Below are 23504 nucleotides of genomic sequence, written 5' to 3' on the forward strand. Positions count from 1 at the left end.
ACAGCGCTTTTAGCAATAGGATATCACAGCCAAGTCTGATCATGTTATCATCAATTGTCCACGGTGGCATGGTGGTTAGCACTGCTGCCTCACAGTGCCTGGGACCCGGGTTCAATTCCAGTCTTGGGCGACTGTGGGAAGTTTGGATGTTCTCCCCGAGTCTGCGTGAGTTTCCTCCGGTTGCTTCGGTTTCCTCCCACAGTCCAAAGATGTGCAGGTGAGGTGTATTGATTATGCTAAATTGCCCCTTGGTGTCCAAAGAGGTGCAGGTAAGGCGGGGATAGGATGGGGTAGTGGGCCTTAGTAGGGTGCTCTTTCCAAGGGTCGGTGCAGACTCGATGGGCTAACGGCCTCCTTCTGCACTGTAGGAACCTGTGGCAGAAGGCTGTATAATAATCTTTATTATTGTCACAAGTAGGCTGAATTTAACACTGCAATGAAGTTACTGTGAAAACCCCCTAGTCGCCACACTCTGACGCCTGGCGCTCAAAGGCAGTTCAGGCCAATTATCATGATCCTACCACTACCCCTGGCTCAGTCCAGCTAACTGAAGACAAAAAATTGAGATCTTCTGAGTATTTCTTTTTAATGCCCACATTCGCCACCAACGCCTTGGAAGGCAACCAAAATAGTCCAAAGATGTGCAGATGGATTGGCCATGCTAAATTGCCCTTGGTGCCCAAAAAGGTGAGGGGGGGTGTGCAAACTCCACACGGACAGCGACCCGGGGCCAAGATCGAACCCGGGTCCTCGGCGCTCTGAGGCAGCAGTGCTAACCACCGCGCCACCCTGACACAAATTTAACGGACCATTGAAAGGTCCGTTGGCCTCGGGCGGGAATTTCCAGACCCCAGACCGATGGAGCTGGAAAACCCCACCCAAGGAGCTTGGCATGATTTAGCGTGAAAATAATAATAAGTAAACTGGGTTCAGGGTTAGTCAGAAAACAGAAATAAATTGTCTGATGACTGAGTAAATCAAGGGTGAGGCTGACAGTCCGACAAGGTTCCAGATTCTAGGCCCAGTCTGCACCAAGTTGGCCATTCGCCATTGGGACAGAAATTGAGGCACTGTAACCAGCTTTCTGACCCCTTTTTAATGAAAACCTGAACCATCGGCTTTTCCCCACCAGTTCCGTGTGGGAGTCCCAATATGAATAGGAATCCTTGCTGTTCTCTGCACCTTGACACAACGTCATTATTGCAATTATCACAGCATTGAAATATTCAGCTGAGAGAAACGTTATGCACCTGTAACAATCTCCTTCAATATCGGAACTTGAAAATTGCAAGGCTAAGCCGATGTTACATTCGTGCTGCTAACCGCGTACGCCCTGTATTATTTTTCATTCTAAATTCTATGATACAGTGACTCGGCACAGCACCAGTGCCATCTATAACCCAAGCCATTTAATTTTGGCACCATTAGCGCTTTCCATGGCCGATTCGACAGCTCTGGCTAGAATTCAGGTCGTGACATTTGGGGCTGAGTATTTTTAGAGAGGAGCTGTGAGTTGCACATTCTGTGTCCGTCGAGGAGATATTATTTTACTTGTCACAGTGTGAGTGGAATATTACATCTTTCTGGTTGTCTACCAGTTTAATGAATTCATGGCATTTGCCACCATCCCTGTGACATGAGCCTGTATTCTGAAGCCCAACCCTAACCAAAAGTACGGCACGCTTTCACTGTCTCAGTTTGATTCATGGGGTTCCGGTTGTTTGTAATAGCTCCCCAATTGTAAACCAAATCAGCTACTATGAGATTTAACCGTCCATGAAGAATGTGCACTTTTTTAAAGTGGTGGATTCAAAAGTTTTGAGCCACTAAAAGGGGAGAAAGGTAATAAGTCGGAAAGATTAAAAAGCAAGGTGTCAATTAGCAGTAATTAACACGAAGGGGAGAAAGTATTTTGTTAAAAGCCTTGGGTGGGGAATGGAAGAAAATAAAGAATCAGACCACACTAGGAGGGGGAAAAATGTTTTGAGTTCAGTTCAAACCCTGTTATGCAATGGAAACATTCTTGGCCATCTCTGTTTGATTGCTTGTTTTTCTCCGCAGTGGTTTGAACCATCACAGTTTGGAACATGGTGGGCTGTTCTGTCAACCAGCATGAACTTGGCAGGCAGCCTGGGCCCACTCATTGCCACAACGATGGCCCTCAGCTACAGCTGGCGGGTGACCCTCTCGCTCTCTGGTTCGATCGCGGTTGGGATGGCATTCATATGTCTGATCTTCATAGTTAACGAGCCAATGGACGTTGGGCTACCCAATGTGGAGCCAGGCCCGAAGAAAGGAAGCAAGGAAGGTACTGTACATTCCTGGTAAATTATTGGCTTGCCTGCCCAGTTCGCCCTCCAATTTTTCCCCCAGCTTCATTCATAAACACTCCATTAGTCTTTCCTCTTTCATTGTGATATTTCTCCCTCCTCTATTTTTAACTCATCCTAAAGGTGTTGAGACAAACTGGGAATGTCCCTTTTATTATTTTTCCTCCCAATTTCCCCCTCTCCTCTCCCATTGACGATGTCCCCATTGGGATTCGCTCCTCCCGCCGCTTGTCAATGGGATTTACCATTGACGTCAGCCCCACCTTCGCCCCCCCCGTCGCTGGGAAACCCAAGGGCGGGGGTGCACTGCCGGCGGGAAAAGAGAATCCCAATGGCCGTCGTCTTTCGCTGGCGAACAGATTCATGGGCAGTAGAATTAGCAGCCTGACTGCATCTGACCCAAGAGACCCATATTCAGATATGAATTTAAACGGAATATCATTTGACTGTTTCATTTAGAGTGCACTCCAGCCAAAGCAATCCATCCCTCCGCTAATTTCCAGACATGAGCATTTGAACAACAGGAACAGTCCATTCAGCCCCTCCAAACTATTCCACCATCAATTAGATCATGGCAGATCTTGTTTCTTAACCTGATGCAAGATAATCTTTATTGTCACAAGTAGGCTTATATTAACACTGCAATGAAGTTACCGTGAAAAGCCCCTAGTCGCCACACTCTGGCACCTGTTCGTGTACATGGAGGGAGAATTCAGAATGCCCAAATTACCTAATAGCACGTCTTTTGGGGGCTTGTGGGAGGAAACCGGAGCACCCGCAGGAAACCCACGCAGACACGGGGAGAACGTGCAGACTCCACACAGACAATGACCCAAGCCGGGAATCGAACCTGGGACCCTGGCGCTATGAAGCAACAGTGCTAACCACTGTGCCACCATGCTGCCCTGATCAATTGTTAGTTTGAAGTCCAGAATTGGTTGATTTGTTTTGCGATGTGGGGCAAAGGCGGGTAACATGGAATTCAGTCACAGATCGGCCATGATCACACTGAATGGCAGAACTGGCTCGAGGGACTAAATTACCTACTCCTCTTCCAATGGGAAAGATTAGTTGATATATTTTGCGGAAAGGAGTGTCTTTGTGTCGTTATTACAGCAGGACTACTGAGGAATCCAAATATTAGCCTAGCAAAGGCAGCACGGTGGCGCAGTGGGTTAGCCCTGCTGCCTCACGGCGCCGAGGTCCCAGGTTCGATCCCGGCCCTGGGTCACTGTCCGTGTGGAGTTTGCACATTCTCCCCGTGTTTGCGTGGGTTTCGCCCCCACAACCCAAAGATGTGCAGGGTGGGTGGATTGGCCACGCTAAATTGCCCCTTATTTGGAAAAAATGAATTGGGTACTCCAAATTTGCCTTATGTCCCTTGTGTGGTGATGTCTTGTGGAGCAAGGTCATTTTAAAAAATGAGGGGGGGGGTGGAGGAAGAGAAATTCTATGACTGAATTAGCTGGAAAGGAAAGCAAACCACTTTTTAAGCAAAGACCCCATCGATACCACAAATTCCTTCCTCCCTCAGAAACCTGAAATAACGTCTTCTCAGCAAGTGAGCCTCTATATGAAATGCTAGTTGAAAAAACCCCATCTTGTCTTCACCAGGTATTTGTGTGAGCCACGTTCCCAATGGGTGGTCCAGTGCACTGTGTTCAGGTACATCTGTGATGCTCGATCAATAACTCCAGAAGCGAGATTGGAGACAATTGAAGGCTTTATTAAACTAGATGTTTCCCCCAGCAGCGCAGGTACAGAAGGCAGCTGCTGGGGCGACACGGGCTCTTATACCCCGCCTTGCTGGGCGGAGCCAGCAGACAAGCTTAACCAATGAGAACAGAGTACCTTCTACACCAATGGTCTTCCGGCATTACAGAGTACCGTAATACCTCTAATACTGACTACCACATTCACCCCCTGTTAAAAAAAGAGTCGGGGGGCGGGGGTGGGGGGGGTGGAGTGGTCTCGCATTACAGAGTGATAGAAATTAAGGTTATGAAGGTACCTGGTATACCTCCGTACAGTGTTTCGCCTCGTTACATCGCAACTATTTACAAAATTTATTTACATTTCGGAATGAAGCAATTAGTCGATCCTGGTTGTCCTCTGCGATCGTCGTAGCTTTGGTGGTGATGCAGGCAGCGGCTCGGGCGTCTGTGGCTACGGGAGCATGGTTTCGGCTTCTTCGGCAGCTTCATCAGCCCTAAACGGGACCGGTGGGAGTACCGATCCACCTGGGAAGGGGACGGCTGTGGGGTGCGCCAGTGGGAGGGAGGGTGGGACTGGTGGTGGGGGTGTGTGTGGGGATCCAGTGGGCGGCAGGTCCCATAGGGAGACCGTATCCTGTCGGCCGTCGGGTTACACCACGTAGGCGTACTGAGGGTTAGCGTGGAGGAGATGGACCCTCTTGACCAATGGGTCCGATTTGTGCATCCGCATGTGTTTGTGGAGCAGGACAGGTCCAGGAGCTGCCAGCCAGGTCGGGAGCAAGGTCCCAGAGGAGGACTTCCCGGGAAGACAAGGAGACGTTCGTGAGGTGTTTGGTTGGTCGTGGTACACAGTAGTGACCGGATGGAGTGGAGGGCATCCGGGAGGACCTCCTGCCAGCGGGAGACTGGGAGATTCCTGGACCGTAGGGCCAGTAGGACGGTCTTCCAGACCGTTCCGTTCTCCCTCTCTACCTGTCCATTACCCCGGGAGTTGTAACTGGTCGTCCTGCTCGAGGCAATGCCCTTGCTGAGCAGGAATTGACACAGTTCGTCGCTCATAAAGGAGGACCCCCTATCGCTGTGTATGTAGGCGGGGAAACCGAACTGCGTAAAGATACTGTGGAGAGCTTTTATGACGGTGGCTGCGGTCATGTCGGGGCAGGGGATGGCGAATGGGAACCGGGAGTACTCGTCAATCACGTTCAGGAAGTACGTGTTGCGGTCGGTGGAGGGGAGGGGGCCTTTGAAGTCCATACTGAGGCGTTCAAAGGGACGGGAAGCCTTTATCAGGTGCACTTTCTCTGGCCTGTAGAAGTGCGGCTTGCACTCAGCGCAGATTTGACAGTTCTTGGGGGCTGTCCTGACCTCCTCGATGGAGTAGGGCAGGTTGTGGGCCTTGATCAAATGGAAGAATCGAGTGACCCCCGGGTGGCAAAGGTCCTCGTGGAGGCCTCGGAGGTGGTCCACTTGTGTGTTGGCACGTGCCGCGAGATGGGGCATCAGGAGGCTCGTTTAGCTTCCCGGGACGATACAAGATCTCATAGTTGTAGGTGGAGAGTTCGATCCTCCACCGTAAGATCTTGCCGTTTTTTATCTTGCCCCGCTGTGCATTATCGAACATGAAAGCAACTGACCGTTGGTCAGTGAGGAGAATGAATCTCCTGCCGGTCAGGTAATGCCTCCAATGCCGCACAGCTTCTACTGTGGCCTGGGCCTCCTTTTCAACTGAGGAATGGCGGATTTCTGAAGCGTGGAGGGTGCGTGAGAAGAAGGCCACGGGTCTGCCCGCTTGGTTGAGAGTGGCCGCCAGAGCTACGTCGGACACGTCGCTCTCGACCTGGAAGGGGAGGGACTCGTCGATGGCGTGCATCATGGCCTTGTGAATGTCTGCTTTGATGCGGCTGAAGGCCTGGCGGGCCTCTGTCGACAGGGGAAAAACCGTGGATTGGATCAGCGGGCGGGCCTTGTCCGCATAGTTGGGGACCCACTGGGCATAATAAGAGAAAAACCCTAGGCAGCGTTTCAGGGCCTTGGAGCAGTGAGGGAGGGGGAACTCCATAAGGGGGCGCATGCGTTCAGGGTCTGGGCCTATAACTCCACTATGCACTACGTAGCCAAAGATGGCTAGGCGGTCGGTGCTGAACACTCATTTATCCTTGTTATATGTGAGGTTGTACGGTCCCTTTAAAATTCTGTTTTCTATTACAATATCCTTCAAGGAACTATCAATTGGTTTAATTTGGCTTTTCTTAATTGGTCGATTTGTTAATTCGATACTCAAAGGAGTATAAAGAGAAACTCGACCCGACTGTCTGCCACTCTTCCGCAGCTACATTTGCAGCCAGGTATCCCCGGGGAAGGAGCACAGTGTCCATTGGCACGCTTGAAGCCTCCCATGACCAGTCGGCACTGCGGGGGCTGGAGTGCACCCTCGGCCTTGGTAACAAGCATTTTAACACCATGGTTAATGAAAAGAGACTGAGCCAAAGCAATGGTTAATTGCAGTGGGAGAGTGGCCAGCCTTTCCAAGGCGGTGAACCTGTGCATGTTTGGTGGATTGGCCATGCTAAATTGCACCTTTGTGTCCAAAGATGTGTAGATTAGGTGGGGGTACGGGGATAGGGCAAGGGAGTGGGCCTAGGTTAGGATGCTTTTTCAGAGGGTCAGTGCAGACCCGATGGGCCAAATGGCCTCCTTCTGCGCTGTAGGATATTCCATGACTCCTCTTCAGAGCTGAAGCGAGGTAGAAATGTGATGGGGGAATCAGAATGGAAGACAAGAGTTCGTGATCTGAAGTTGTTCAACTCAATGTTAAGCCCAGAAGGCTGTTACCTGCCTAATCGGAAGATGAGGTGTTGCTCAACCAGTTTGCGTTGGGCTTCACTGGAGCATTGTAACAGGCCAAGGATGGACATGTTGGCACGAGGGCAAGATGGCGAGTTGAAATAGCAAGCGACGGGGGGCCATGCTTGTGGGCTAAGCGAAGATGTTCCACAAAGCAGTCAACCAGTCTGCGATTAATCTCCACAAGGCAGAGCAGTGAACGAAGGAGAGAAAGCTGAAAGTGCAAGTGAAGCGCTGTTTAATCTGGAAGGCATGTTTGGGGCTTGGAATGGTGAGGTGATGAAGGGGCAGGTGTTACACCTCCTGCAATTGGACAGGAAGGTGCCGTGCGTAAGGCATAAGCTGTTGGGGTGATAGAGGAGTGGTCCAGGATGTCAGGGTAGGAACTGTCCCTATGGAATGCCGCTGGGGGAAATGAGGGGAAGATGTGCTTGGTGGTGGCATCTTGCTGGAGTTGGTGGAAATGGGGGAGGATGATCCTTTGAATGTGGAGGCTTGTATGGGTGGAAGTGAGGACAAGAGGACCATGGTTCTGGGAAGGAGGGCAAGGAGTGAGAACAGAGGTGCGGGAGATGGGTCAGCCATGATGAGGGCCCTGTCCAGCACTGAGAGTGGGAACCGCTGCTCCGGAAAAAGACCGGCATGTCGGAAGCGCCGTTGCGGAAGGTGCCACCATCGGAACAGATGCATGGAAGACAGAGAAACAGGGAAAATGGGAAGGACTCCTTGCGGGTATGAGGAGCTGTAGTCGAGGTGGCTATGGGACTGTAATGAATATTGGTGGTTAGTCTATCACCGGAAATGGAGACAGAGGGGTCAAGGAGGGAAAGTGAAGTGTCAGAGGTGGACCATGTGAAGGTGAGAGAGGGTGGAAATTGGAAAGAAAATTGATAAATCTTTCCAGGTCCAGCTAGGAGTATGAAGCCGGACCGATACAATCATCGATGTAACAGAAAAAGAGTTGTGGCCGGGGTAGGACTGGAACAAGCAATGTTCCACATGCCCCCCGAAAAGACAGGCATAACTTGGGCCCATGGGGGCACCCATGGCCACACATGAGACCAGTTAAAGAAGAAATTGTTCAATGGAGCGTGAGGTACAGTCATCTGTGCAAGGAAGAAGCGGTGGGCCCTCAGACTCTCCTGGCGGGGGATGATTGTGTAGAGGGATTGGACGTCTATAGTGAAGAGAGGTTGGAGCCAGGAAACTGGAAATTGTTGATGTGACGGAGGGCATCAGAGGAATCACAAATGTTGGTGGGAAGAGACTGGACAAGGGGGAGAGGACGCACTCAAAATCGTGAGGAATGAGTTCAGTGCGGCAGGAGCAGGCTGATATGATGGGCTTTCTGGGACAGCCCTGTTTGTAATTTTGCAGAGGATGTAGAAGCGGGCTGTGCGGAGTTGGGAGACTGAGGTTGGACGCTGTGAAGGGAAGGTCTCCAGAGGAAATTAAGTCAGTGACGGTCCCGGAAAAGATGGCTTAATGTTCGTCGAGGTCCAAGGGAAGGTAGAGGAAGTGTCTAAGAGTTGCCGCTGTGCCTCTGCGAGGTCGAGGTCCTTACGCCAGAGGTCCTTACAACACCACCTTGTCAGCAGGTTTGATAACCAAGTCAGGGCCAGCTCAAATTTGCCGTAGGGGTGTGTGCTTTAGTTGCTCTTTTGTTACAGCACCCCTGTAAGGAGCTACCGATTTAATTAGTTAATTTGTTAATTAGTTTAGTTATTATTCCGCCGGCTTACACAGAAGTGGTAACGAGAGCGCGGGTAGTCCGTGCTCCGTGTATGACGTTGCAGCCCCTTTTTGATTGGCTGAAGCGAGCTGCTGCTCAAATTTGGCTGAACTTCAGACCCACAGTCCTGACCTTTGGTGACCCGGTGCAGAATGGTGGGGGGAGGGGGGTTGCGGTCAGGGCGGAGGATCTCCCTGTTTTTAAAAAAAAAAAAAAGTACCCAATTCATTTTTTCCAATTAAGGGGCAATTTTAGCGTGGCCAACCCACCTAGCCTGCACATCTTTTGGGTTGTGGGGGCGAAACCCACGCAAACACCGGGAGAATGTGCAAACTCCACACGGACAGTGACCCAGAGCCGGGATCGAACCTGGGACCTCGGCGCCGTGAGGCATCAGGGCTAACCCACTGCGCCACCGTGCTGCCCTGAGGCTCTCCATGTTAGCCTGCTCCCTGGGCCTGCCCAAGGTGGCCATTAACAGGTCCAGGCAGCGGACCTGATCTGGCCTGACTGTCCGCCCCTCTTCCACGACTATGTTGGACCCCGGGTATCCCTGGAGAGGAGATACTCTTCGTCCGCCAGTGTACTGGGGCCTTCTGTGACTGGTAGGCACTCCTGGGGCTGGCGAGCGTCATCGGCATCCAAAATGACAATTTAATTTGATTTCCTTTTAAAGTTTTGCCTCTTTTACTGCGCCCTTTATCAGGGGCTGTCAATTTAATCAGTTCATTTGTTAATTAGTTTATTTTGCTTCCGTTGTTTGACTCGGAGAGATGAATGGGACACTGGATTGGTGGGTAGGGAGCACACATGCTGCATTCTGTGAATGAACCGATTATCAAGAAAAGTATTAGTGAGATGTTTCATAGTTCACCAGTTAGCTTAAGATCGAGAAACACCTTTCCGACTCTTGATGGCCAGACCGTCATCCGAAAGATCTTCTTTCAGTGAAAACCTAACATCGCACAGACCGCGGAATCAATCCTCTAGGTGCGGCCAACCACCAGATTGGGCACTGCGTTTACCTCTGCGCCAACAGGGAAATGAACAGCTTAAAAAATAAATGATTGACATTTGGCTTCAGGTAATGGAGACACAAATAAGCAGCTGGAAGGAGGAGGCGGAGGTGAGTAAGGAACTGGTTTGGAACGGGCAACGTGCCAGTGGACAGGGTGCAGAATTTATTATTTAAATGAACGGAATGTTGTGTGGGATGGGACGAGAGCCAGGAGTTAATAGGTGAATGCTGAATCTCCGTCAATGCAGTCTGACTGGAATTGGAAATTGTCACCACTTGCTCAGTTTGGAGTTTAAATATTTACATACGATCTCCTGGAGCTCCCTGTTGGTTCATCAGTAAATTCATCCCCCAGCATCAAACTCCAAAAGGAAAATGACCTGTGAAATATCAGTCAGAGCGGTGTTTCATAGCCCAACTGAGCAGATTGGCAAAGAAGATCAGTGTCTAGCTTGACTCGACCTGGGTCATGAATGGGCCCCTCCTCCACCATCAGGTACCAAGAGGATGTTGGCGACAGTGGATTCCCATTGGATTGATCCATGATTCAGCTTGGCAAGGTTCTGCAATGGTTTACCAATGTCGATAGTTGGGCGACAAATGGAAAGTTTGATGTCGTGACTCACAATGGTACAAAAGGCATGGCCAGAAACCATGATCAAAAAAACAGGTTTGTCGGCCTGCCCAGTGTAATATTTAAAGAATTATATAGTTGTCGTCAATTGCAAAGTACTCAAAGCAGGACGAGGCTTGCATGATTTATTGGTGGCTTGATATTGTCAATTAGTTAAGATTTCCTTTCCAACCATCTGTTATTTATGACCCTCCCTCTCTTTCCCCCCCCCCCCCCACCCCTCCCCCACTTTGACGCAGGGTCTGTTGGCAATGAGAGTACTGTGAAAGAATTGCTGCTGACCCCATACCTGTGGGTCCTGAACATTGGCTACCTGGTGGTGTTCGGGGTGAAGACGTGTTGCACTGACTGGGGGCAGCTCTTCCTCATTCAGGAGAAGGGTCAAAGTGCACTTCTAGGTAAGACAGCCTGGACTGTGAAAGCAGTAAGTACCTTGCCGAATTTTGATTTTCCCCTTTTGTTGTGCTCGATCCGGAGAGGATGTGTCGGCAGTGTAGCTTTCCCAAACCTGCCGAGACAAACGGTCATTGACCTGAAACGTGAACCGTGTTTCTCCCACTCCGTAGACAGTGAGAGCACACGCACTATAAAACAGGGAACACCACAGTTCCCGCTCATTCTACCAGGAGATAGCTCAGAGCTCACAGCATGCCACTCAGACATAGACCATGTGCTGAGTGCCTCACCAAGATAGTGATAGGGCTGGGTCCACAGGTTAGCTGGTGAAGCACGAACCTCAGCCAGCAGTTATTAGTTGTTATTGTTTAAGACAATAAAACAGAGTTGTACCATCTACAACCGTGTTGGATCATCTGTGTATCGGAATACCCAACACGACAAATATGAGCATCAAATAAAACAAACGATCCCAAGGTGGGAAAAGAAAGGAAAAAGGAATGAGGAATCGCCTATGGTCACCATTGACATATACGGTCCACCCCCCTAATATTCAATGCCATCCAATCTCCGAAAGAGGACCGTGAATGACACCCATGAATTGTAGACCCCCCCACCCCCCCCCACCCCCACCCCCACCACCTCAGACTCCTCCCCTCCACTTCCTCTTGTAAACTCCTCCCCCCAACCTCGGTTCCTTCCCCAACTTTTCACCCCAGCTAGACTCACCGAAACCTGTTCTACCAGGCTCCAATGGCCACAGCCCCTCCCCCCACCTCACTCACGTTCACATGCCGGCTTAAACCGGCCAGAGTGGAGGTCCCCGCCCGGGTCTCCGTCCCCTTGCCCAGTCCCAGGAAAGCCAAGAAATCCCCTTTAGCACACAACCTCCGCATACACACCCAAGCCCCCAAGAATCATCATTGCAAATGAAAGTCCCAACTCTTCCCTTGTCCAAATATACAGTGTCGACTCATTTAGTACACACACCAACACGCAGTGAAAATATAAAGTTACATGAGGCTACATCGGTACATGACCGTTTCTCAATTCTGCCACAGTCCTTCTGCCTTCGCAAACTCCTCCACTGCTTCTGCCATCCCAAAATAAAAGTCCTTGGATTTGTAGGTCACCCTCAATTTAGCTGGATATACTATGCCGCACTGCACCTTGCTGATGTACAGCGCCTTCTTCACCCGGCTGAAGGCAGCCCACCTCTCCGCCAGCTCCACTGTAAAGTCCTGGTATATACGTTTACCAGCTCCAGCCCACTACACCTCCCGCTTCTGCTTTGCCCAGCACAGGACTATCTCCGTCACGCTTTCCCTACGGAAACACAGTTACTACTCTTGGCGGTTCACTCGCCTTTGGTAAAGGCCTCCGCAACTGATGAGCCCGATCCAGTTCATATCGGGAGGGATTGTCCCCCTCCCCCAATAGCTTCGCCAACATCGTGGCCAAATAATCCGTCGGCCTCGGGCCTTCCACCCCTTCGGGCAGACCCACAATCCTCAGATTCTGTCGCCTGGATCTGTTTTCCAGGTCTTCCATTTTGGCTCGCAGACCCTTGTTGGTCTCTATCACCTTCCGCAGCTCCTTCCCCATCGAGGTGAGTTGATCACTGTGCTGCGATAATGCCTCTTCCACTTCCTTCAGTGTCTCACCTTGCTCCCGCACCTCCGCCACTGGGCTTGATACCGCCGCCCTCAATCGCCTCCTCCACCACTTTCAATCACCCCCCATCTCCTTCTTCATCGCTTCCATGTGTTTTGTGAACTGTTTTTCAAGTTCCACAGCCATCACCTTGGTCATTTCTTCTGCTGTGAGCGATGCGGCCTCCCCTGGTGCTCCAGCCTCCGCTTTCCTTATAGTTCCTGCGCTGACTTTTTCACTCCTCGGCAGACTTCCGTTAACCCCCTTTTTCACAACCGTTTTTCTCCCAAACTTGGACATTTCTCCTCCCTGTGCCTTCTTTCAGCTTTTTCAGCCTCCGTTGCCCCCGGGACCAGGCGTTAAAACCCCGAAATGTCTATCTATAGTTTAGTTGTTGAAGAGAGAACAAACTCATAGTTAAATCGTTATTGTTATTCAGTAAACAGTATTTGCTTTATTTGAAGACTTTGAGTGTTAATGAACATCGGGGGTATGACCATTCTGGCAGAAAGCAAATGAGTAACAAGATATTACACAACATAATATAACATACTAGCAGGAGTAATAATATAACATGGTACCAGGGCTTGACTTCAGAAGAACTCTCTAGATTAGATTAGATTAGTAAAAGCGAGAAAAAAGAAGGAATTTGTACCAACTATTCAACTGGGGAAACTTCACAGCATTCGGATCCTACGCAGAAAAACCACCTCGATGGACCATGTACAAGCTCCACGTCAACTCAAGACAACTGGTAATCTTAATTACAATTGGAAATTGTTCATGAACTCAATGCATTCTATGCTCGGTTCGAACAGGACACCAACAATCAATTGCCCCAGCCGCCCATAACTCGCCCATACCCACCATCACAGCTTCCGAAGTCAGATCGGCCTTCCTGAAAGTGAACCCTCGGAAGGCGACGGGCCCGGACGGGATCACTGGTCGTGCATTCAGAGCCTGCGCGGACCAGCTGGCAGAGGTGTTCGCAGGCATCTTTAACCTGTCCCTACTCCACTCCGAGGTCCCCACCTGCTTCAGGAAGACTACCATCATACCGGTGCCAAAGAAGAACCAGGCAACGTGCCTCAATGACTACCATCCGGTGGCCCTGATGTCAGTAATAATGAAGTGCTACGAGAGGTTGGTCATGAAGTGCATCACCTCCATACTCCCAGAACGCCTTGATCCTCTGCAATTAATGATCTGTTGAGCTGCTCACAGAAAAATACTTTTCACTGTACCTCGGTACACGTGACAATAAACAAATCCAATCCAATGAAGCGACAGTTACAGATTTATTTAGAGTCTCATGATTTAACCACCGCTACTAATGCCAGGAACATAGCACTACTCTTATCCATGGCAGGGCAGCATGCTATTGAAATATATAACTCTTTTATCTACTCTGAAGGTGAGGACAAAAGCAAATTCGAAATAATAGTTAACAAATTTGATGAACATTGTAAAATTCAGAAGAATGAAATCTTGGAAAGATTCAGATCCAACAATAAAATGCAAAAAAAATGGGGAATAATTCACCAGCTTTGTCACCGATTTAAAAATCCTAGCACCATCGTGCAATTTTTTAACGCTGCAAGATTCTAAGATTTGTGACCAAATTGTGTGTGGCATAAGTGATGAGAGTTTAAGAGACAAATTATTAAGACAGCAAGATCTTGCGTTAAAAATCGCTATTGAAAAATGGCTAGCACATGAGAACAATCAAAGAATCAATATAATGAGTACCTAGAATATAAAATCCGTGAAAATGGCCCGAAAACGTACCACGAGGAAGATGCAGTGGCACACTTGATGAAGAAGCACAATTTGGACGGCATCCATCTTGTGCGAGAGCATTCAAACCTGTACGCACTTGCGCACATCTAGAAAAGACGCAAACCGGCAAAATACCGTTCTGCGGATGCGCGAGAAGCTGCACATGAGCAGTTGAAAAAAGAGCGCACTCTGGAAGAGGATCGATTTGCATGATGTCACGAGCGTCATGACGTCAGAACATTTAGAACATGCCCACTTAAAGGGAAATTGCCCGAAAATTCAAAATAATTGTTTTAAAGGCACACAACCCAAAATTTGTACCTCGCAAGGCAGAACAATGCATGAATTTCAACAAACAATTGAAGATAACGTTCGCAGCACCATGGGGGAAGAAGAAGTTTTCAGCATTCAAAATGAAGAGCACATTAACAAATCCAAAACTAAAGAAGGGGATTTGTATATTAAAGAATATAACGCCGACATGGCTGAGATATTCGGATATGATAATCAAAGCATTAGCAACACGGTTGAAAAGCTCAACACCACACTACTCATGGTAGATTAATCCAATACCTTGATGCAATGGCAGATGGTTGATGCATTGGATGACAAGAGACCTGTCAAATAGCCAAGAAGAAAACAACTCCAAACGGAGAGCACTTAACGACTCCGTAGAGAGAGCACTGATCGACTCCACAGAGAGAACACTGCACAACTCCACAGAGAGCGTGATGAAAGACTCCACAGAGAGAGCGATGAAAGACTCCACAGAGAGAACACTGCACAACTCCACAGAGTGCGTGATGAAAGACTCCACAGAGAGAACACTGCATAACTCCACAGAGAGAGCGATGAAAGACTCAACAGAGAGAACACTGCACAACTCCACAGAGAGAGTGATGGAAGCCTCCACAGAGACCTCATTGACAGACTCCAGAATGTAAGCAATTAAAGACTCCAGAGTGACAACCTTGCAAGAAGAAGACTATGAAAGTCTATCCACCTTATTTGATCAACAGAAATAAGACTATGAATGTCTACCCACTGTATGGTGAGAATAGTGACAAAGTGATCACAATTAGCGTACAAGATGTACAAGACCACAGCGAGACTGACCGATCTCAGCTTGACTGTACAAAGGAACATAGCAATCAAAGTAAAACTACACACCAGTCCAGTGAGACCATGTCAATTGAAACCTCATTTACTCTAAACAACCTACAACAAAATGAAATCTTGAAGACGCCGACTCCAGAAGAGGAGCACCAAGAGATCAAAGCTGAATCAAATCAACCAGAAATGACTGAAGTCACCAAGATGAATGAAACATCAGATCATTCACACAAACCTCAAATCATAAAGCTCAATAAAACATCAGATACCACAAAGGACACTGATACTAATAACTTTAAGAATGACTCAAATTATCTACCAGGAACAGTCATTGAGCACAACAACAACAGAAACTACGGAACAACAAACTGTACACAATGGCACAACTCTGCAACTAAAGAACAATGTAACAGCACAGTCCAAAACAATGCCAAGAGTACAAACGTCACATGGACATTGTTCAGACGAAACAAATGTCATGCCACTGAATTTCATGCTCCAAGCAAACCAATTTTCAAGGCAGGTGACATACTGAATCAATATCACAAGCACAGAAACCCCCCCCAGGATAGACAACAAAAGTGATTCAACCATTCGAACACCTCATGATGACTTGTTGGTACTTAAACACCAGAAAATCTACTTCATAACAAGAAACCCTGATGACATGCACAAAATCTATCAAGCTTTCAGACTCACCATTTTGACAATTGAGAAGGTCAACAAGAAGTAGACAAAAAAACTAACAGTCTGAACTTATAAATATTATTCTACTGTGCATAGTCACTATTAAGATTATTTTTACAGATATACATCTCATTATTGATTATTATTGTACAATTTTCTTTGTAGTATAGAAAATGTATTTTTAAAATAAAAAGAGGATGTAGTGATCTGTATACCTGTGTATGCAAAGGGTTAACATCCATGAGCAAGTGCTAGACAACCACTAGATGGCAGCACTAGAGATGGTTATAAAAAACAAACTCAAGGAGAGTTCCCGCCTCTTTGTGTTTGGAGTCTCTAGTGACCGGAGGTAGAGCGAGATAGCTCAGAGTTCAGGTGCAGTTAATCATAGTTGATATATATTTAGTCTTGTTAATTTAATCTATAGTTTAGTTGTTGAACAGCGAGCAAACACATAGTTAAATCATTATTGTTACTCAATAAACAGTAATTGTTCTTTGAAGACTTTGAGTGTTAATGAGTGGCAGAAAGCAAATGAGTAAGAAGATATTACACAACATGATATAACATACTACCAGGAGTAGTAGTATAATATAACACTGCTCCCTGCGGATGAGCTCACTCAGTGCTGCCCCCTCTGGATGATCTCACTCGGTGCTGCCCCCTCTGGATGAGCTCACTCGGCGCTGCCCCCTCTGGATGAGCTCACTCGGTGCTGCCCCCTCTGGCTGAGCTCACTCGGTGCTGCCCCCTCTGGATGAGCTCACTCAGTGCTGGCAAGGAAGGAAGCCTGGAACCTCCTGACTTTTATTACTTTTTAAACACTGTATATTATCATTTGATACTTGCAGGTAGCTCATTCATGAGTGCGCTGGAGGTTGGTGGCCTACTGGGTAGTGTCGCTGCTGGATGTCTCTCGGACAGGGCTGTTGCTCGGGTATGTATTCACAGACTCCTGTTGGACTGCTTTGGGTGGGTGATTGGATTGCACTAGAAATCTGTAATGTTCAACAATCTGAAACTGTATGTACTGTTTTTCAAAGAATATAGAATGCAAACAATACAGAAGGAGACCATTCAGCCCTTCCAGTCTCTGCTGGCTCTCTGCAAGAGCAACTCAACCAGTGCCACTCCCTCCATTGCCCTGCATTCTTTTTTCCTGTTCAGGCTTGGTTTCAGAATGCCTCCACCACACTCTCAGCCCATTCCAGATCTAAACCACTCGTTATGCTTCCAGGAAAAAAAAAACTTCTTTTTTCATATCGCTTTGGTTCTTTTGACTGGGACCACAGCGGTAAATCCTTTTCCGCATCCTCTCTTAAAACCTTCCCATCCTTCCCAAAGTGCCAGAATTGGTCACTGTACTGCAGTCGAGGCTTCATCACTTTGCTGGCTATCCCCACTACACTTAAATGGGTAATAAGATAATTGACACACTCGAGGTATTTGTCCAGGACAGTTTGAGCCAATGATGGTGAGTTACTATTTCGGGAACAGAGTTAGCTGGAGTGAGTCAGGGAGTTCAGTACGACCCATATCTTTGTATCTCTCGGACAGTTTGAGCCAATGGAGTCATTCACGAGCAGACTGGTTCCTCAGCCACCACCCCCCCCCCCCGCCCCTCCCCAATATTACCGATTGTGTACATACGATGAACAGCAAACAATGTGATCATGGTTCCTTTCTGGGACATATCAGAGTTAACGTTTCAGGTCGATGAATGACGTCGGAAACAGCATTGACCTGATCATCAGTCTGCACCCACGTTGCCTCTTCCCTGCCTTTTTCTATTATTTAAAATTTCAGATTGCCAGCGTCTGTAGCATTTTACTTTTGCCCTCACAATATTTTGTATTCTGTGTTTCACATAGTGCGTGTTTTGTTTAAAATGATTGTACCTTGGGGACTGGCCGTCCTAGAATTTGGGCCGGAATTTTGCTTCCAAGTCCTGGGGGAGGGTGGGGATAGTTTTTCTCCTTGGGGGCTCCCTGTAGTTCCAGCAGTGGCCACTGCTCCCAGTGGCGCTGCTGGGACTGGCGAGCTGCTGCGCTGACAGGCCTCGGAGGAGGAACTACTTCCATGCTGGAGGCGGGAGTCCCCGCAGCAAGCCCATTAACAAAGACTGTTAAATCGCTGCGGGCCGACCTGACCCCAGCGAGAGACTGCTCACCTGCACCTTTTTCAGTTGGTGAGCAAATTTCTCGCGATGCATTCCAGTTGAGCCCAGAATGGTGAAATGAAAATTTATTCTCCACGTAAGGGTCCTTGTGTGAAATTGTGCCCAGTCGTAAGTTAACCTCGGTACCAAAACCTTCGACTCCTACAATAAGACCTTTAGGGTGGCTCCAATGGAAACTGGTATAGTGGTGCGATTAAAGACCACATTGTTATAATGTTAGAGGGTGAGCTTTACTCTTTATTTGTCGCTAATATTTCTTCACCCACGACTGTTTACTGGTGACATGGCACAAAAAGTTATTAAATGTTCCATATTGAGCAGTTTCATTAAATTTATTGTGGCTTTGAAAAGGGAGTCATTCCTTACTTTTGTGAATAAACAAAATACTTTATTAAAAAACCAAAAAAAAACCCTGTAGTTTCTGCTGCTATCTTCCAGAAAGGTCTTCGAAGTCATGGGAATCCTCGACATGGACTTCTGCTCTCAATGATGGCTGGAATGGCGATATCAATGTACCTCTTTAGAGTCACGGTAACTGCAGAGTCTACCAAGGTAACTAGAAAAGAGTTTGATTCATGGTCCTTTTTTAAGCCGAACGTTGTCCCCAGATGTTGTGATTGAGGTTTCTCCCACTCTCTGGTGGACTGCAGTGTGGGATGGTCTGGTGACTGGCACTCTGATTCTGATGGGCCTGTCAAACTATTCTATCTCCTCTGCCTGACCAGTCCCCTTGCGTGCATGTGGATCCGTCTAGTGCCCCCACTGATTGAGCCTATCGGCGGGGACGCAGACTGCAGTGATGGTGGGCCGCCCCACCCGCCCAAACACTTGGCCCTTGGGCCTAATTGGATTTGTCTCAAATTTCAGTAACTTCTGATTTTTCTTCATCATTCGTTCACGGGATGCTGGCATCGCTGGTTGGCCCAGCATTTATTGCCCATCCCTGAGGGCATTTTGGAGTGAACCAGATTGCTGTGGGTCTGGAGTCACATGTAGGCCAGACCAGGTAAGGAGGGCAGATTTCCTTCCCTAAAGAAACATTAGTGAACCAGATGGGTTTTTACGACAACCGGTATTGCTTTCATGGTTGTCATTAGACTTTTGATTCCAGACTTTTATTGAATTCCAATTCCACCAACTGCCCTGGTGGGATTCGAGCCCAGGTCCCCAGTGCTTTACCTAGTGTGATTGGTATCGGGGGGGGAGGGGAGGGGGGAGAGAATGATGATGTGACAGTAACAGACCTGGATCAAAGAGGATAGGACTGGATACCAAATGTCCCCAAATATAACCTGTTCAGGAGAATCTAAGGAAGCAAGCAAAGAGCTGGCAGTGTAGATTAAGGATAATATCCCAGTGCCGAGTTAATAAGGCATATAGAATTCTGGGGGCTTTGTAAATAGAGGCATAGAGTACCAAAGTAAGGAAGTTCTGGTGAATCATTTGCACCACACTCTATAAGAGGGATGTGAACACTTTGGAGAGAGCAGATTTATGAGAATGGTTCCAGGGATGAGAGACTTGAGTTACACTGCTGCATTGGAGAAGTCAGGGTTGTCCTCCTTAAAGGTTGAGAGGCGGTGTTCAAAACCATGAGGGGTGTGGACAGGGCCGAGCACCGGAGAACCCAGATGGAAGGTGAATATCAAAGGGAGCAAAGGCAACCTTTTTTTGTTATTTTTTAAAATTAATTTAGAGTGCCCAACAATTATTTTTTTTCCAATTAAGAGGCAATTTAGCGTGGTCAATCCACCTAACCTGCACATCTTTGGGTTGTGGGGGTGAGACCCACGCAGACGCGGGGAGAATGTGCAAACTCCACACAGACAGTGACCCAGGACCGGGATCGAACCTGGGTCCTCAGCGCGTAGGCAACAGTGCTAAACACTGCACCACCTTGCCGCCCCTAGGGAGCAAAGGCAGCCGGTCGAAAAACGTTTCCATAAAGAAGGAGGCCATTCGGCCCATCGAGCCTGCACCAACTCTCCGAAAGAGCACCATTGAGGCCCACCTCCCCTCCCTATCTCCACAACCCCGCGCATTGATCATGGCCAGTTTATTTAACCTGTGCATCTTTGGATTGTGGGAGGAAACCGGAACACCCGGAGGAAACCCACGCAGACACGGGGAGAAAGTGCAAACTCCACACAGACAGTGACCCGAGGCTGGAATCGAACCTGGGACCCTGGCACTGTGAAGCAGCAGTGCCACCTGTACATAATGCAGTGAATGGTTAGAATCTGGAACTCGCAGCCTGAAAGTGTGGGGGAGGCAGATTCAGTTGAGCCTTTCAAAAGGGAATTGGATAATTATCTAAAGAGGAAAGGTTTACAGGGCTATGCGGAAAAGGGGAGGGTGTGGGAGTAACTTAATTGCTTTTACAAAGAATCGTCACAGACTCCTCGTGTGCTGTGACCGTTGTATGATGTGTAACCCGATCGCAGAGTGTCTTGTGAGAAGTTGTTTTTGCTGTTCTCTTCTTTGCCTCTCGGTGATGTTCTTCCTCTTTATTTCCTCAGGGGAATGAGCTCTGGACATTAATCTCCTTGCCTCTGACTCAAATCACCAACTTGACTGAAGATGAGGTCTCTCCCTCTTGCTCTCTTCTCCCTTGTGATAGCTTGCTACCCCTGCCTTGCCTGTCCTCTTTCTCTGTGCATCCATTTCTGAATCCTTGTTAAATTAATTTTTTTAACATCTGCAGAATTTTTTTGTAAGAACATTCCTTCAAAGCTTACAATGAATGATTGTGTCTGTTGCAGTGGTTCTGTGCATTACTATAAGTTTGTAAAATGCTGTAGATTTGAAATATACAGAATTCCTTTTAAAAGTTGATCGACTTGTAAATGTGAGAACATTTTTTTGTTAAATACAGAAGGCTCAAACGTGTAACTCGCCCCTTGTCTCCCCTAAGCCCTGTCACCAGCTACAATGCTGTCAGGAGTATAATGAACACCCAAATTCGTAACCTCCACCACCTAGGAATAGGACAAGGGCAGCAGGCGAATCTCGAAGTCACATCACCCTGCTGTGGACACGCGTCCCCAAACCTTCTTCATTACTGGGTCAGAATTGTGAAACACTTCACTGAGCAACACGAGGAGCACTGTCACCACATGGACTGCAGAAGCTCAACCGTCTTCCAGGGCTGGAGGAGTGCAGCTCCAACCACACTAAAGAAGCTCTGCACCATCAGAGCTGCTTGATCAGCTCCTCGTCCACCGCCTTAAACATTCACTCCCTCCACCACTGGCGCGGAGTGGCGGCAGCGTGCTCTATCTACATCTCTACAAGATGCACTGCAGCAATTGCGCAATGCTCCTTCAACTCCACTCCCCAACTCTACCACCTCAAAGGACAGGGGCAGCAGATACCTGGGAACACCACCATCTGGAGGTTTCCCTCCAAATCACTTACCAACCTGACTTGGAAATATATTGCCGTTTCTTCATTGTCGCTGGGTGAAATCCTGGAACACCCTCCTCCCTAACTGCACTTGGGTGTACCTACACCACACGGACTGCAGCAGTTCAAGGCGGCGGCTTACCACCACAGTGAGAGCAATTAGGAATGGGTAATAAATTCTGCCTGTCATCCCGTGAATGAATAAATAGAAATGTTAAAAATCAAATTACTGCAATTCAAATGGTCTCCATCAAGATCATTTTCTATTGGTTCTGCATCTCCTTAATTTGTTGCAGCTGGACCAAAATGGCATTCTGTGACCGTGATAGTCCAGTTAATTCCTGTCCTTTCAGGGCATTTCCTGACCATTTTGCAACAATAATGCTGCCAAAGTAGCATCATTGAACAGAAAGTGGTTATTTAGCAGTAACCTGTATACGCCCAAATCCGCAACCTCTAGGAGGACGAGGGCAGCAAGCTAATCTCGAAGTCGCGTCACCCTGATGTGGACACGTGTCCCCATACCTTCATCGTTACTGGATGAGAATTGTGGAACACTTCACTGAGCAACACGAGGAGCCCTGTCACCGCATGGACTGCAGAAATTCACCCGTCTTCAAGGGCAACTAGGGATGGGCAATACGTGGTGGCCTTACCAATGATGACCACATCCTCCATGTATTTTTTTTTAAAGATTCAGACCGCACGATCTTGAAATGAAATGAAAATCGCTTATTGTCACCAAGTAGGCTTCAAATGAAGTTACTGTGAAAAGCCCCTAGTCGCCACATTCCGGCGCCTGTTCGGGGAGGCTGGTACGGGAATTGAACCCGTGCTGCTGGCCTGCCTTGGTCTGCTTTCAAAGCCAGCTATTTAGCCCTGTGCTAAACCAGCCCCGTTATACTTTTTTTTAACCCCTTTCTCTTTCCTCCTAGCTATGGATTCTATCCTTGGGAGCCATTTTTGGCTTTTGTTCTTATGGGCCAATCGCATTGTTTGGAGTGATAGCCAATGAATCTGCACCGTCTAACCTATCTGGGACATCTCACGCTATTGTGGCTTTGATGGCAAATGGTAAGTTAAGAAATGCAGCTAAACGGTTAACAGGCAGCTTCAATCTTCACCCCGTGGAGCCTGACAGTGTCATAACTGTCCTATTCCATAGGCATCAATTTAGATTCCTGTTGCAGAGTTGAAGGTTTAATATTGGACGCGATTCAGCGGTCCAGTTTTGGGTGCGTTTAGCAGGGTATATTCTCTGGATGCGGCACCAAGACTCACCCCGCTATTCAACTGCACTTTTTTGGCCTTTGGTCGAGGCCTTGCTTGAGTCAAGGCCTTACTTGAGTAATTTCCTGCTGGCGAGCTCCTCAACCTTGGGGTGCCCCACAAGACCAACCCCTCGCCCCCCCCAACCTGGTAAGGCTCCCCCAGCAGTGCCAATGCGCCCGTGTGCCAGAAGGAGTGCCAGGATGTCACCCTGCCTGTCTGCCACCACCCGGGGGGTTCTCGAATGGCCTGGGAGCCCCCCCCCCCCAGGTGCCATTACGACTGGTCCATGTTTGTGGCTCATTTAAATATGCAGATCTGGATCTCGTCCAGTGAGGGTGACATCCAGATCGCGATGTCGCACGAGATTTTGTTCAATCTCGCGAGGCATTTTAGGGGCGGCACGGTGGCGCAGTGGTTAGCGCTGCTGCCTCACGGCGCTGAGGACCCGGGTACGATTCTGGTCCTGGGTCACTGTCCATGTGGCGTTTGCATATTCGCCCGTGTGTGCGTGGGTCTCGCCCCCACAAACCCAAAGATGCGCAGGTTAGGTAGAATGGTCACGCTAAATTGCCCCTGAATTGGAAAAAAAATGAATTGGAATTTATATTTTTTTGAAAAAATGCTTTTAATCTCGCACGGTGTTTTGAGTGTCGCAAATCTCGTGAGAGCTCTCTCGCGAGATTCAACGTCCTCGTACAAACACCAAGTCGGGCGTGACGAGACTCTTAAATCGCGCCCTTTGTCTCT

The 23504-nt window shown here is 48.3% G+C and overlaps 1 protein-coding gene across 4 annotated transcripts in view; it reads left to right on the top strand.

The window, feature by feature from the left end:
• LOC140398195 (glucose-6-phosphate exchanger SLC37A4-like) overlaps positions 1–23504 on the top strand; it is a 47197-nt gene that overhangs the window by 8999 nt on the left and 14694 nt on the right. For 3 of the 4 annotated variants that reach the window (XM_072486553.1, XM_072486556.1, XM_072486554.1), the window contains exons 4-9: positions 2062–2308; positions 10513–10671; positions 16753–16838; positions 18519–18632; positions 20600–20665; positions 22421–22559. In XM_072486553.1, coding sequence (XP_072342654.1) covers positions 2062–2308; positions 10513–10671; positions 16753–16838; positions 18519–18632; positions 20600–20665; positions 22421–22559 — 811 coding nt within the window. The remainder of the gene's footprint in view (positions 1–2061; positions 2309–10512; positions 10672–16752; positions 16839–18518; positions 18633–20599; positions 20666–22420; positions 22560–23504) is intronic. The other variant, XM_072486555.1, reaches the window with a different exon arrangement.

This window comes from Scyliorhinus torazame, chromosome 21, assembly GCF_047496885.1.
Source record: "Scyliorhinus torazame isolate Kashiwa2021f chromosome 21, sScyTor2.1, whole genome shotgun sequence".
In the NCBI taxonomy this organism is placed as follows: domain Eukaryota; kingdom Metazoa; phylum Chordata; class Chondrichthyes; order Carcharhiniformes; family Scyliorhinidae; genus Scyliorhinus; species Scyliorhinus torazame.